We start from the raw sequence: 12,391 nt of genomic DNA on the forward strand, positions 1-12,391 counted from the left end.
TCCTTTCCTTGTCTATTAATCGATCAATCAAACAGTCCATCTATCTATCTATCTATCTATCTGTTTGTCTATCTATTTATCTATCTGTTTATCCACTTATTCGTCCAACCATCCATCAGTCAATCTTTCTACTTATTTGTCGGTCAATCAGTCAACGTATCAGGCTGTCTGCCATTCCATTCTTCCGTCCGTCTGTCTGTCTGTCTAGCTATTTATCCGTCTCTCCTTCTGTCAGTCTATCTGTCTGTCTGTCTGCCTGTCTGTTTGTCTATCCATTTTTCTTGTAATCTCGTTGTCTATCTATCTATCTATCTATCTATCAAAATTTTATGTATCTACTTGCGTATTCAGCTATCCGTCCTTTAATGTATTTATCTATGTATATACGTTGAACTATTTGTCACTAAAGCTATGTAACCATGTAGCTAGCTGTCTGTCTTTCTATCAGTGTCTATCTGTTAACAATCTTGCCCCTTTATTTATTTGTATGCCTCTCTCTCGCCGTCTACCTCTTTGTCTTTCCAGTTAACATACTTCCCATCAGTCTGTGTATCAGTTTATTTATTTTAGGTGCCAATTTGTTTTCTAATTCTGTCTGTCTACTACAAGCGCTTCTTTTGTCATGTATTGAGATGTCTGTCTGCTGTCAATCACTCAGTCAGTCTATCTATCTACTTGTCTGTCTACCTGTCTGTCTGTCTGTCTATCCATCTATCTATCAGTGATCTATGACTAAAACTATATATATCACTTATATCTATCTAACTGTGTCTGTATCACAATTCAGCCTATCTATGTATTTCTCTCTCTCTCTCTCTCTCTCTCTCTCTCTCTCTCGACCTGATGGCCAAATGTACACACTGATCCATTAACATCCTCAGTCACTCGCTTCCATTCCCCCCCCACACGTACCCATATACTAGTACACACCCGGATATACACACACCCGCACATGCATACACACACACACACACACACACACACACACACACACACACTTTTTCCTTGTCCACACCTCCCACATAGTCACTCTCTTTACACAGTGGTCCTTTCGAGGCTGCTTGTTACAGAGAAAACTATGACTACAAGATCTAACTCTACATGCTGAAGGATAAGGATAGCAAAGCAATACCCCTCTCTTACACACTCACTCCCACACCCTTCTCCCTCACACACCCATAATCTACCCTCCTACACACACACACACACACACACACACACACACACACACACACACACAAACTTACACCTGTCACACCCACTCCCATCCCCTCACACACACACACACACACACACACACACACACACACACACACACACACACACACACACACACACACACACACACACACACACACACACACACACGCCGTCCCTTATATAAAGTTTGGCTTGAGCGCTTGGCCTACCAGTCGCTTTAGCAACCTGTGTGAGTGTGTGTGTCTGCCACCCTCCCTCCCCTCGCTCACTTGCTCACTCGCTCTCACCGCCCCTACCTGTCTGCTTCCTCTCACCACATCCGCTACTAACACCACCACCGCGCCGCTCCTACGAAGATTTTTACTGAACGATATAAACTGCTGTGACATTTTGCTTCCTGTATCGGTCTTCAAAAATAATAGTTACCAACAGACAAAGGAATTCTTGCTGTGTTGGTTGAATCAGCATCTACGTCGATCTACAAAACAGTGTAAGCTGGTGTGAACTGCGCTTGCTGGTATGATCTTCAAGAACAGTTAGTATCAACGAACTGCAAAAAATAATACTGTGATCTGTGTTAGTTTAAGCTACACCTGTTACCTGCCTCTTGCCACCACCACCCTCCTCCTCCTCCTCCTACGTCGGTCTAAAAATTTATCCAATTGCTGTGAATTGTGCTTCCTAATAGATCCCGAAGAACAGTTAGTGCCTACGAACTATGTGATATTATCGTTATTAATATGTGTTGGTTGAATCCACACCTGTACGGAATTATAATACTGTGATCTGTGTTGGATCCACACCCTGCTATCTAAAACAATAGACACTCCCATGAATGGTGTTTAATAAATCCATCTTCGAAAACAATATCTAGGAAGTGTTAAAATAGATATTACTGTGCTTTGTGCTCACTGTATGCATCTTCAAAAACGTATATGCAAATTGTGATTGATAAAAGTTCTTGCAATGTGTGTGGAGTAACGTTATTATCACAAATCACACCTCTACGAACTTTCAAATAAATAACAGAACTTCTTGCAATGTACGTGGACTAAATCGATGTAGAAAAGCAAAATTTATGCAGACTTCAATGGTGAGTAGCTTCACAAAAACAAACAATAAAAAATCTTAGGGAAGTGTGTTGATTAATTCGGTCGTCCAAAACAAATAATTCCTTATCTGAGCAGCTGTACTTTGGCTGTCACTGGGTCTAAGTCAGCTTGAATGGTAGCTGGAGTGTGGTTGGCTGCAAAAACAAAATCCTTCTCCGTAAAAGTGTGCGGATTCTTGAACGAAAATATAAGAAAAATAGCCTGTATATGTAAGAAGTCAACATCTCTGTAAAGAAAAAAAAAAAAAAAAGTGTACATCAGTGAGAGGATAGCAAGCCCCAAATCAAGAACTGTTTATGCTGACTAGGCTACACATTAATCATCGCTAAATTCCTTTTGCGTGGAAGTGTACAGATTCCTGAGTGACAGTGGGAAAAAAATAAAAAGGTCCTTCGAATGAGAGAAGATATCAGCATCCTTGATAAGTGTGAACTGTTTATGCTCGCGACGCATACCTGTAAATTCCCTGAACTCATGACCTGTGATGTGTGAAAAGTAATCAAAATAACCGCTACCTGCTTCAGACTAGTAGTTCTTAAGCTTTGCATAAAATATAATAGTCGCTTTCTCTATATCGGACTCTTTTCTGCATCTTCCTGGGCAATTTAGTGTAAACTTTTAGTGCAAAACCCAGCTTGAGTTCTCTACGTGTGAATGAAGTTATAAAAATTTAAGTCAACCAGCACTTCACGTGATAGTTACGCTGTCATTAAAACTGGTGCGCCTCGGCCTGCGGTGTGGGTGGTGCAGCAAATAAGTGTCGAAAGTTACACAACCTACCCGTCTGAACTTATATAAGCCTTACATAGCACCAGCAGCAGTGACGTGTATGCGTGTGCAGTGGCTGTGACGTTAACACCCACACAGGAACAACAGAAAGCCGGGAGTTAAATTATTAACAGCAAAAAAATAAAAGCAATCTCTAAAAGGTAAGATCTGTTATGCTGGGTTTGTCAACAACACACAAGCAAAAATTAAACAAAACTGTGACATCAAAGCCACGACTAAAAGCTCCCACGCAGGAAGTACATTTTTGAAGTGAAGTATACAAAGCAAGGACAGTTAACAATCACAGACGGACAAAAACAACATATTGAACAAAAAACGAAATCCGTAGCGAGACAACCATTAATAATAACAAAAAAGAAAAACAAAAAGGTAAAACGATCTCAGACCAGGAATAAAATCACCCGTAAAGAAAAAACAAAAAGCGAGATTTGCAAAGTCAGGACTGACAGAAATCATACAGAAAAGGAAAAGCGCATACCAGTGGATATATACAGTGTAATAAAAAATCAATCTCTCAAAGCTAGGACCGCAACACCCATACAGAAAAATAAAAACATAACGAACAAGATAGTGATATTTGTATAGCCATAATTACAAAATCACAAATATAAAACAAAAATGAATATATAATAAATGTGAAATATCAGAGCCAGGACTGCAACACCACACTGAAAAAAAATAAAAATAAAATAAAGTACAAAGAATGAGACCAGCGAAACTGGCATGAATGTAAACAAAGGGAAAGTTGCCGACGTGAACTTGACTTAGTCTATTCAGTCAACCCGGAAATAGGAAGCGAGATCGCAAATCCACGGGGAATCTTAAACGGTCTCTTGACTTCATCTCTGTATGCCTGATCAGACTAATATTTATCTTTTTTTGTTTGTTCCTCCACTAGCCAGCCTTCTTGCATAACGATCAGTCGGTATCACATCTCCGTCAGTACCGTCCTAGCTCACTGTCACGAGTAAGAAAGTGTAATATTGTGTTTTTGTTCCTTATTGGCTAACCTGTGATATTATTATTATTGCTGTTGTTGTTACTATTCATATAGTTGGTACCAGTGTTAATCTCTTGCTTACGCGGACTTACTGAAATAGTTTATTGTTAGTGTGCGACTACATACGTCAAGGTGACTTCCCTTCCCTTCACAAGGCATTTCCTTTCGGCTGCTCAAGGAACCAGGAAGGAAAACGAAGGAAGAGAAAGAAAAGGTAGAAAAGGAAAAACTGGGTGCAAAGGAAGAGGAAAAGAAAGAAGAGGAGAGAAGTTAGTGGGACAGGGAAAAAGATAAACTGAGGGAGAAGTGTGGGTGGGAACTAGGAGAAAACTAGAAGAGGCAGAAAAGGAAAATTAACCAAGAGGGGTTGAAAGGCCAAGAGGAAAAAGAAAGGAAGTGAATCAGAAATAAGAGGTAAATTAAGAAAAAGGAAGAGGAGGAATCACTAGACGAAAGGACGGGGAGTGAAGCAAAAGAAGAAACAAGGTAAAGAAGTTATTAAGAAAAGAAAAAGGAACACAGGGAAGGGGAGAAGGTGAGGCGAGAGGGGGAAGAGTAAAAAGGGAATGGGGAGGAAGTGCTAAGAGGAGAAAAAGAGGATAATAAAAGAAGGATAAGAAAAGGAGAGAACACAGAAGAGGGAGAAGGAGAAACTAAGGTAGGAGTAGGGAAGGAAAGGCGGATAAGGGAGCAGAAGGAGGGAGGCGAAAGGGGAGAAGAGGAAGAGAAAAAGAAAGGGAGAGAGTAAGAGAAGAAGGAAGAAGAAAAGCCAAGTACCCGGAAACGAACTCAGTAACAAGGAAAAGTTTGAAGTCAGAGAGCTTACGTCTGAAGAAGGAAGATGCTGTCGATACAAGAATTGCGGGAGTCGCTGCAGGTGGCTGAGAGACTGGCTCAACTATCTCTGACCTCCGGGGCGGATAGACGGGACGGGGAGGATGGGGGAGAAGGCGGAGTGAAGAAGCAGAACGCCTCCAAGCCCTATGTCCCACCCAAACAACTACTTCTCTACTTGGTCAGGTAAAAATAATGATTGTTCAGGAAATCAGGTGCGATCATAATTATGTGAAGGGTATTACACACTTTCTCTCTCTCTCTCTCTCTCTCTCTCTCTCTCTCTCTCTCTCTAACTCACAGGAAACACACACTCATACAGTAGATGAATTACTAGATAGACAAATAGGTAGACTGGTAGATAAATAGTTACTGGATAGATAGAAAGGTAGACTGGTAGATAAGTAGATGGGTGACTGGATAGACGGATAGATAAACAAACAGATGGAATTCTAGAAAGGTGGACTGATGTAGTGGTAAATGCATGGGGTGATTAGTGGACGATAGATAGAGTGATGGATTATTAGACAGATAGATGGGCAGGCAGATAGATAAGCAGACTGGCTACTAGACAGATAAGAAATGTTGATAGATAAGTAGATGCTTTACTAGAAAAACAGATGAGTTGCAAAGTAGATAGACAAGGTAGATAGACAGATTGATAAGCAAATAGAAGGCTTGATAGACAGCTAGTTGGGTAGATTGATAGATACAGTGTTGAATAACTAGCCAGATAGATAAAACACAGATGGATGGTCAGATACCATTTCGTTCCCTGTTTGGTCAAGATAATTCAGTTAGAAGAGAGATACGCGCGCATAACGAGACTCTTAATACTAAATAAATATTTTCACTATGCTCTTTTTCCTTTACCTTGGCCTAAAGCTGCGATCTCTCCTTCTTGAATGCTGGGTTGTATAAAAATATTAACACTAGAATATGGCGTTTGTCACGACGAAGTGCGATGGAATGGCTGTAGAGCCGCAGTATTGTCTTTTTCCGTCACAGGGGACGGAGGTGGCTGAATCCGTAGAGAGGTGGTCTGCAGCCCTATTGGACCCAGGATCGAATCCCGGCTGAGGCAGGGAATAGTTTAAGGATTTGATTTTCATGAAAAGCAGACTTTACTGATCTATCCGAAGACCCGCCAACATGTCGTAAAAATACCCCCGCTTTAACCAGTACGCCAGTCCTGTTTGAGATAGCCCTAGCATGTATTCAGTATGGACGGTGGGTGTTAGCGCCGATGTGGTGATATGTGGAGGTGTGTAGGAGGACTACTGGGCCTTGGGATAGGCCTTGAATCCTTTGCCCGGAGTCGGACACATTAAAAAAAAAAAAAAAAACGGCTGCAAAAGGATGAAAAGCTGAGCCAAGTTAAGGTGGAAGAACTGTAGTGAGGCTAATTGCCCTTTTAAGATCGTACTCTTTAGTGATTTTAAGACAGCGTAACATCTCTTCCGTAGAGATTTAGTCTGCATATTACACTTCATTATTCTCTTGTATGTTATTGAGACAGAGAGAGTAGAACGTCCGTGTAGGAAAAGTGTGTGTGTGCGTGTGTGTGTGTGTGTGTGTGTGTGTGTGTGTGTGTGTGTGTGTGTAAATTCGGACGTCCGTGTAGCATTCACACACACACACACACACACACACACACACACACACACACACACACACACGAGTGGTGGAACATCTTGCATTAGTCATCAAGGCTGGATTTCTCGTCGGGCAAGGAAGCTCCCTAACACCTTCTCCTAAGTGATTTATTTTATTTATTACACCTTACTGTCCTACTCTGTGTTATATAAATCCTCCCAGTATCGCCATACTTTGCATAACAAAAGGATATTTACCATACATATTAAAAAAATAAATTGCTAAGGAAGAGGTGCTAGGGAGCTTCCTTACCCAGAGTGTTTCGTGCGAGGTGTACATCGATTTTTGGTTTTAGCAAGTGTACAATGTTATATCATTAATCCTTGGCATTAAGTGCGTATCTGTCTATCTATCTATCTGTCTATCTATCTGTCTATCCGTCCATGTACCCATCTATTTGTCTATTTCCATCTCTAGCTACCAGTCTGTTAGTCTGTCAGTCTGTCTATCTATCTGCCTATCTGGCTGTCTATTGATCTATCTGTTTATCTATATGTCTGTTTATCTGTCTGTTTACGTATACATCTGTCTCTGTCTACGTGTTTGTCCGTGCTTGCGGGCGTGTGTGTGTGTGTGTGTGTGTGTGTGTGTGTGTGTGTGTGTGTGTGTGTGTGTGTTGTCAATAAACTCTCTCTCTCTCTCTCTCTCTCTCTCTCTCTCTCTCTCTCTCTCTCTCTTCCTCGTTGACGGCACCGCACCCTTCTTCCGCTTCCTGCTCGCCTAATGTCTTCCCGGAGTCAAGGATCACGGCCGTACCGAAGCGAAATCGAAAAAAAAAAAAAAAAAAAGGAAAAGGAAAAACGAAGAAAAAAACAAAATTAACTCATTGACTGACGAGGAGCGATTTGTTTTTCTCTGGCGCTCCCCCTTCCACAACCTTCCTACTCATCACTCTCTCTCTCTCTCTCTCTCTCTCTCTCTCTCTCTCTCTCTCTCTCTCTGGGTCTTCACGAAAAAATAAAAATCCATCCCCTCTGAGGAATATTTTTTTTTGCAGGTACTGTATGTCGTGTTCCATGTAAAGGAAAATATTATTATTATTATTATTATTATTATTATTATTATTATTATTGTTGTTGTTCTTGTTCTTGTTCTTGTTGTTGCTGATGCTATGATTACGGTTACTACTAGTACTACTACTGCTGCTACTACTACTATTATTATTATTATTATTATTATTATTATTATTATTATAGTAGTAGTAGCAGTAGTAGCAGTAGTAGTACTGGGAGCAGCAGAATAATAGTTTAATTTTACTTTAATTTTTTCTTTATACTGTATATCCGGTCCCCATTCGCCTTCAGTGTCACCCCTCCCTCTTCTTTCTGTGCTTTCTCTTTCCATAGCCTATTCCTTCGTTCTCTGTTTGATCCTACCCTCCTCTTCTTGCCCATCCTCTTCCCTTATTCCTCATTCCCTCCTCTTCCCTAAAGTATATAAACTCATGCTTTTCCCTCTCACCCTCTCCTATAAACTCATGCTCTTCCATCTCATTCTCTGTTCCTTGTCACCCCTCCTTCTTCCCCTCCCCCCTCGCCCCTTCCCCCTCCTTCTTGCCCTTCCTTACCTTCCTTCCTTCTTCCATTTACCCCACTCGTCTCCAAAGAAGGCTATATAAACTACCAATTTCAGTTTCTCTCCTTCCTCTCACCGCACCCACGCCCTGTGACCCGCTCTGAAATTCACGAAGGATCTTAGTAAAATCTTCCGACAGTCAGTATCAGCCAATAATTGTCAGTGTTTTTTGTGTTTTATTTTGGTTTAGTTTTATTTTACACATAATTTTTACTCCAGTTCGGGTTTGTAGCGTTTATTTGCTTTACTGAGTTAAGAAATAAGTATAACAAGCGATCGTATACACAGCTTTACCCCATCCACTCTGAGGACGTGTTTTTTCTGTTATGTTTGCTTTCACTCAACAATTTTACTCTGCGTTGTGAGGCGTCTTACAGCAAAAATGCTAATGAAGGCTATAATCAAACCGAAGAGCTTGAAAAACCTATCCTCAGGTGAATATAATCGTCTGAGGAAAACAGGTATAAATTAAATACCTCATGGAACTGGAAGGGTTAAGAAATTTTATAAGTATGCTTCCTAGTTCCTTTGCCCAGGGTCAAAGGGGGGATGGTGGGGGTAGGGGGATGGGGGTTTCGAGGGTAGGGCATGGAGGGTTGGGGCCATACTGGGCGGTGGGTGGGAGGGTCGAGGGGGTAGTAGGTGGAGAGTGGGAGGCTCGAGGGGGTAGTGGGTGGAGGATGGGAGAGTAGAGGGGGTAGTAGGTGGAGGGTGGGATGCTGGAGGTGATAGTGGGTGGAGGATGGGAGGGTCGGGGGAGAAGTAGGTGGAGGGATGAGTTAGGGGGTGGGAGGGTAGGGGAAGGAGTGAGTGGAGGGGTATTGGGTGGAGGGTGAAAGGACGGGGGGAGTAGTGGATGACAGGTGGGAGGGAGTGGGGGTAGTGGATGGAGGGGGCAGACTCGGAGGAACTGAAGGAGGAACGGTCGTGGTGGGTGAGGGATTGGGGTAGTGGGTGGAGATTGGAGGTAGTGGATGGAGGATGGGGGTTGTTGGTGTGGGTGTGGGTGGAGGATGGGAGGATGGAGGGAAGTAGGTGGAGGGTGGGTGTGGGTAGTGGGTAGAGTCTGGGAGGGCAGGGAGGGTGGGGGGCTGGGGAAGCGGGCGAGGAGGTAGGAAGTGTGTGGGGGTGGATATGAATAGGAGGTAGGGAGGAAGAGAGGGGGAATTGGAGGTCAGGGGGGTAGGCTGGCTGGGGGTGGGAGGGGGTGAAGAGTGGAAGGGGGGAGAGGGGAGCGTGGTGGTGGACGGGCTGCTTCACAAGTTCAAGATCACCATCTGTTCATGCACCGTTTACCGTTCACTCTCAGTTTAACGTTCAGTGTCTGTTTACCATTCCCTCCGTTTACCATTTACCCTCTGTTTATCGTTCACGCACTGTTCACCCACTGTTTACCCTTCATTGTTCACCCACTCTTGACCGCTCTGTTCATACACTGTACCGTCCATTCACTATTCACTCACTGTTTATCGTTGACTCCCTGTTCATCTACTGTTTCCCTGTTCACCTACCGTTCATTAACAGAAAATCAGAGTAATCCCGACCATAAAAGGGCTAATGACAAGAGTAATAACGCTCCCAGGTTAGTGTGAATCAGCCTTAGCTAAATATAACCATCTAGTATCAGCTAAGTTACAATACTAGAGTTATTCCAGCTATGAGGGGTTTAACGCTGGGTAGGAAGAATGACAGGGTGGGACGGGATGGAGAGGTACACGAGTATATGAGTGAGGGGAGTCTGAGTTCGAGAGTCGGCTTGCTAGATGGCAAAGGACAGGGTCATATGGAGGCGATTTATTTGTGGTCACTCCTTACGAGATTAAGGGTTCTGACAATAGACAGATACAGATAAATAAATAGGTAGAATAAGAGGGATGGGAAGATTATGCACTCTCATATCACTCCATCCTAAAATATCATAGGTAAAGGGGACGATTGTTATAGCTCTTTCTAATTTGACTAAGATTTGACTTGAGGTTTATTTCACTAACCTCAGTGTCATCCTTATCTTCAATACAGCTGATCGAGTTCACCTGTCTAGGTTTAGAAGAGGGTACCTCCTAGTTCTCCTCAGTTAACTTAAATTTGGTTTGGGTGGAATCACAGATGACACGTGTCTTGTTTGTAGAAATGACCCACACAGCATAACCCACAAATTGGAGCCACGCCAAGACGCAGACACAACATTGACGGTGTAGGGACGATCGCATAGGGGAAGTTGCCCATCGAGAGTCAATCTGCTGGGCCAGACAGATCGGGGTTAACCAACAACAACAACAACAAGGTTCAGAGGTAGAAGCAGACGATGCCACGGCTTTATATTCATTCCATAGCACTTCGTAACTAATATCATTTTCTGTTGTTAGTCTGTTATTACAAGTCTGTACTCTAAGTGGAACGGTGACAACTTCAGGCCAAGTTAGAGTAAAAATCGTATAGTGAATTAGATCTCGGATTTATAAACTGGCATCAATTTCCTGGTGAGAGAACAAAGAAGTATAAGAAAGCTATAATGAAGGCCAAGTAGCTGTAAGTAGATTATGACAAGTATATATAATGGAATGCAAAATACAGCAATGATACACTCAAGGGCAGAAGTCTTCCTAATATTTCAGTGGATCTTCTTCACTCTTACAGTAAATCTGAGTCTGAATTCTCCTCGGTACCTCTTCCTTAGCAATTCAATTCTCCATTGGCACGTTAATATCCTAATATACATGTTATTTGTGTAGCTTTTGTTGATATTCTAGATATAATAACATACAGTTGAACAGTCGCTGTAATATGCAGAATAAATCGCTAAGGAAGAGGTGCTAGATACTAACAGAGCCTCTTTAAACAATGAGAAATGAGCCCTGTTATTTTCTCTTAAGGGCTTCATCTGAGAGCCATCTAAGGACAGGGAAACATACCATGCCTCTCCCAGGCTAAGATTGTTAACTAGAGGCTGTATTTATTGTCTTATACTTCGATATGAAAAAACATGTATAAATAACATATAAATAACATACAAGGAAGCACTGGTTATAAAAATCTGTCTGATGCCGAGATAAATCGCATGGTTATGCAGAGTAATTCGCTGAGGAAAAAGTGCTAAGGTTTCCTATGCCAAACGGGAAAACGGCCTTGTGAGCCAGCCTTTCCATCTGAGCGACCATCATTTTACTTCTATCTGCATTTACTTTTATCTACATTTACCCTTATCCACATTTACTTTTATCCACATTTACTTTTATCCGTAATTTTCTCCACATTTATCCGCATTTTCTTCTATCCACATTTACTTCTATCCGCATTTACTTTTTCCGCATGTACTTTTATCCACATTTACTGTTATCCACATTTATCCGCATTTACTCCTTTACTTCGCCGTTCGCAGATAATCACAATTCTCTTGATCATTTTGCAAAGCCTCTGTCCAGTATTAGTAAGTATATCATCATCATCATCCACGATTCTACATCATTAGCTGGCTTGAGGTACACCATTCTTCAGCATTAATAAACCTCCTTACCTCTCTTTCCTCACATAGAGTTCCGTCTAGTAATTCATCTCTCTCTCTCTCTCTCTCTCTCTCTCTCTCTCTCTCTCTCTCTCTCTCTCCCCACCAACACGAAGCTTTTTAAGTCATATTCTTACTCAGTAACTCCAATTTTACTTCATTATTTTAATTACACAGATGTTCACACTCTTAAGTATACTTGACCTAAAAGGATCTCTCTCTCTCTCTCTCTCTCTCTCTCTCTCTCTCTCTCTCTCTCTCTCTCTCTCTCTCTCTCTCTCTCATACTTACTGTAGTTGTAGCAGTAGATGAAGACTATACTAAGCTGCTGCTAGTCACGAAAAAGCGCTAGAGAAAGAAGATAAAGCTGTAACATTGTTTTATCTGCCAGAGTTCCATGAAATAAGCTGCAAAAGGACAAAAATCAAGACCAAGTTAATATGAAGGGAGTGTAGGTTACGATGATACCGTTGATCAGTAAACACAACATCAACATTTGCATACATCAGAGTTGAAATATTCTATCTATCTATCTATTGCCAGACGCCTCAATCCCGTTTGGGGTGGCCACAAACATATCGCCTCCACGTCGTCCTGTCCCCCGCCATTTCACTGCCCTGCTCCCAACTCAAACCCCCCTCTCTCATATACCTCTCCATCCCATCCCTCCATCTCATCCTCGGCCTCCTTGTCATTAATATTCAGTTCATTTCCATTAACGTA

General features: G+C 42.1%; 1 protein-coding gene across 1 annotated transcript in view; it reads left to right on the forward strand.

The window, feature by feature from the left end:
- The first annotated feature begins 4,942 nt into the window (after positions 1–4,942).
- Positions 4,943–12,391, forward strand: part of cu (NADP/NADPH phosphatase nocturnin) — a 64,388-nt gene continuing 56,939 nt past the window's right edge. Inside the window, exon 1 of the mRNA XM_080280969.1 lies at positions 4,943–5,121. Within this exon, the coding sequence (XP_080137095.1) occupies positions 4,943–5,121 (179 nt within the window). The remainder of the gene's footprint in view (positions 5,122–12,391) is intronic.

Source organism: Coenobita brevimanus, chromosome 87 (assembly GCF_032717465.1).
Source record: "Coenobita brevimanus isolate Jiangsu-jjx chromosome 87, ASM3271746v2, whole genome shotgun sequence".
Classification (NCBI taxonomy): Eukaryota; Metazoa; Arthropoda; class Malacostraca; order Decapoda; family Coenobitidae; genus Coenobita; species Coenobita brevimanus.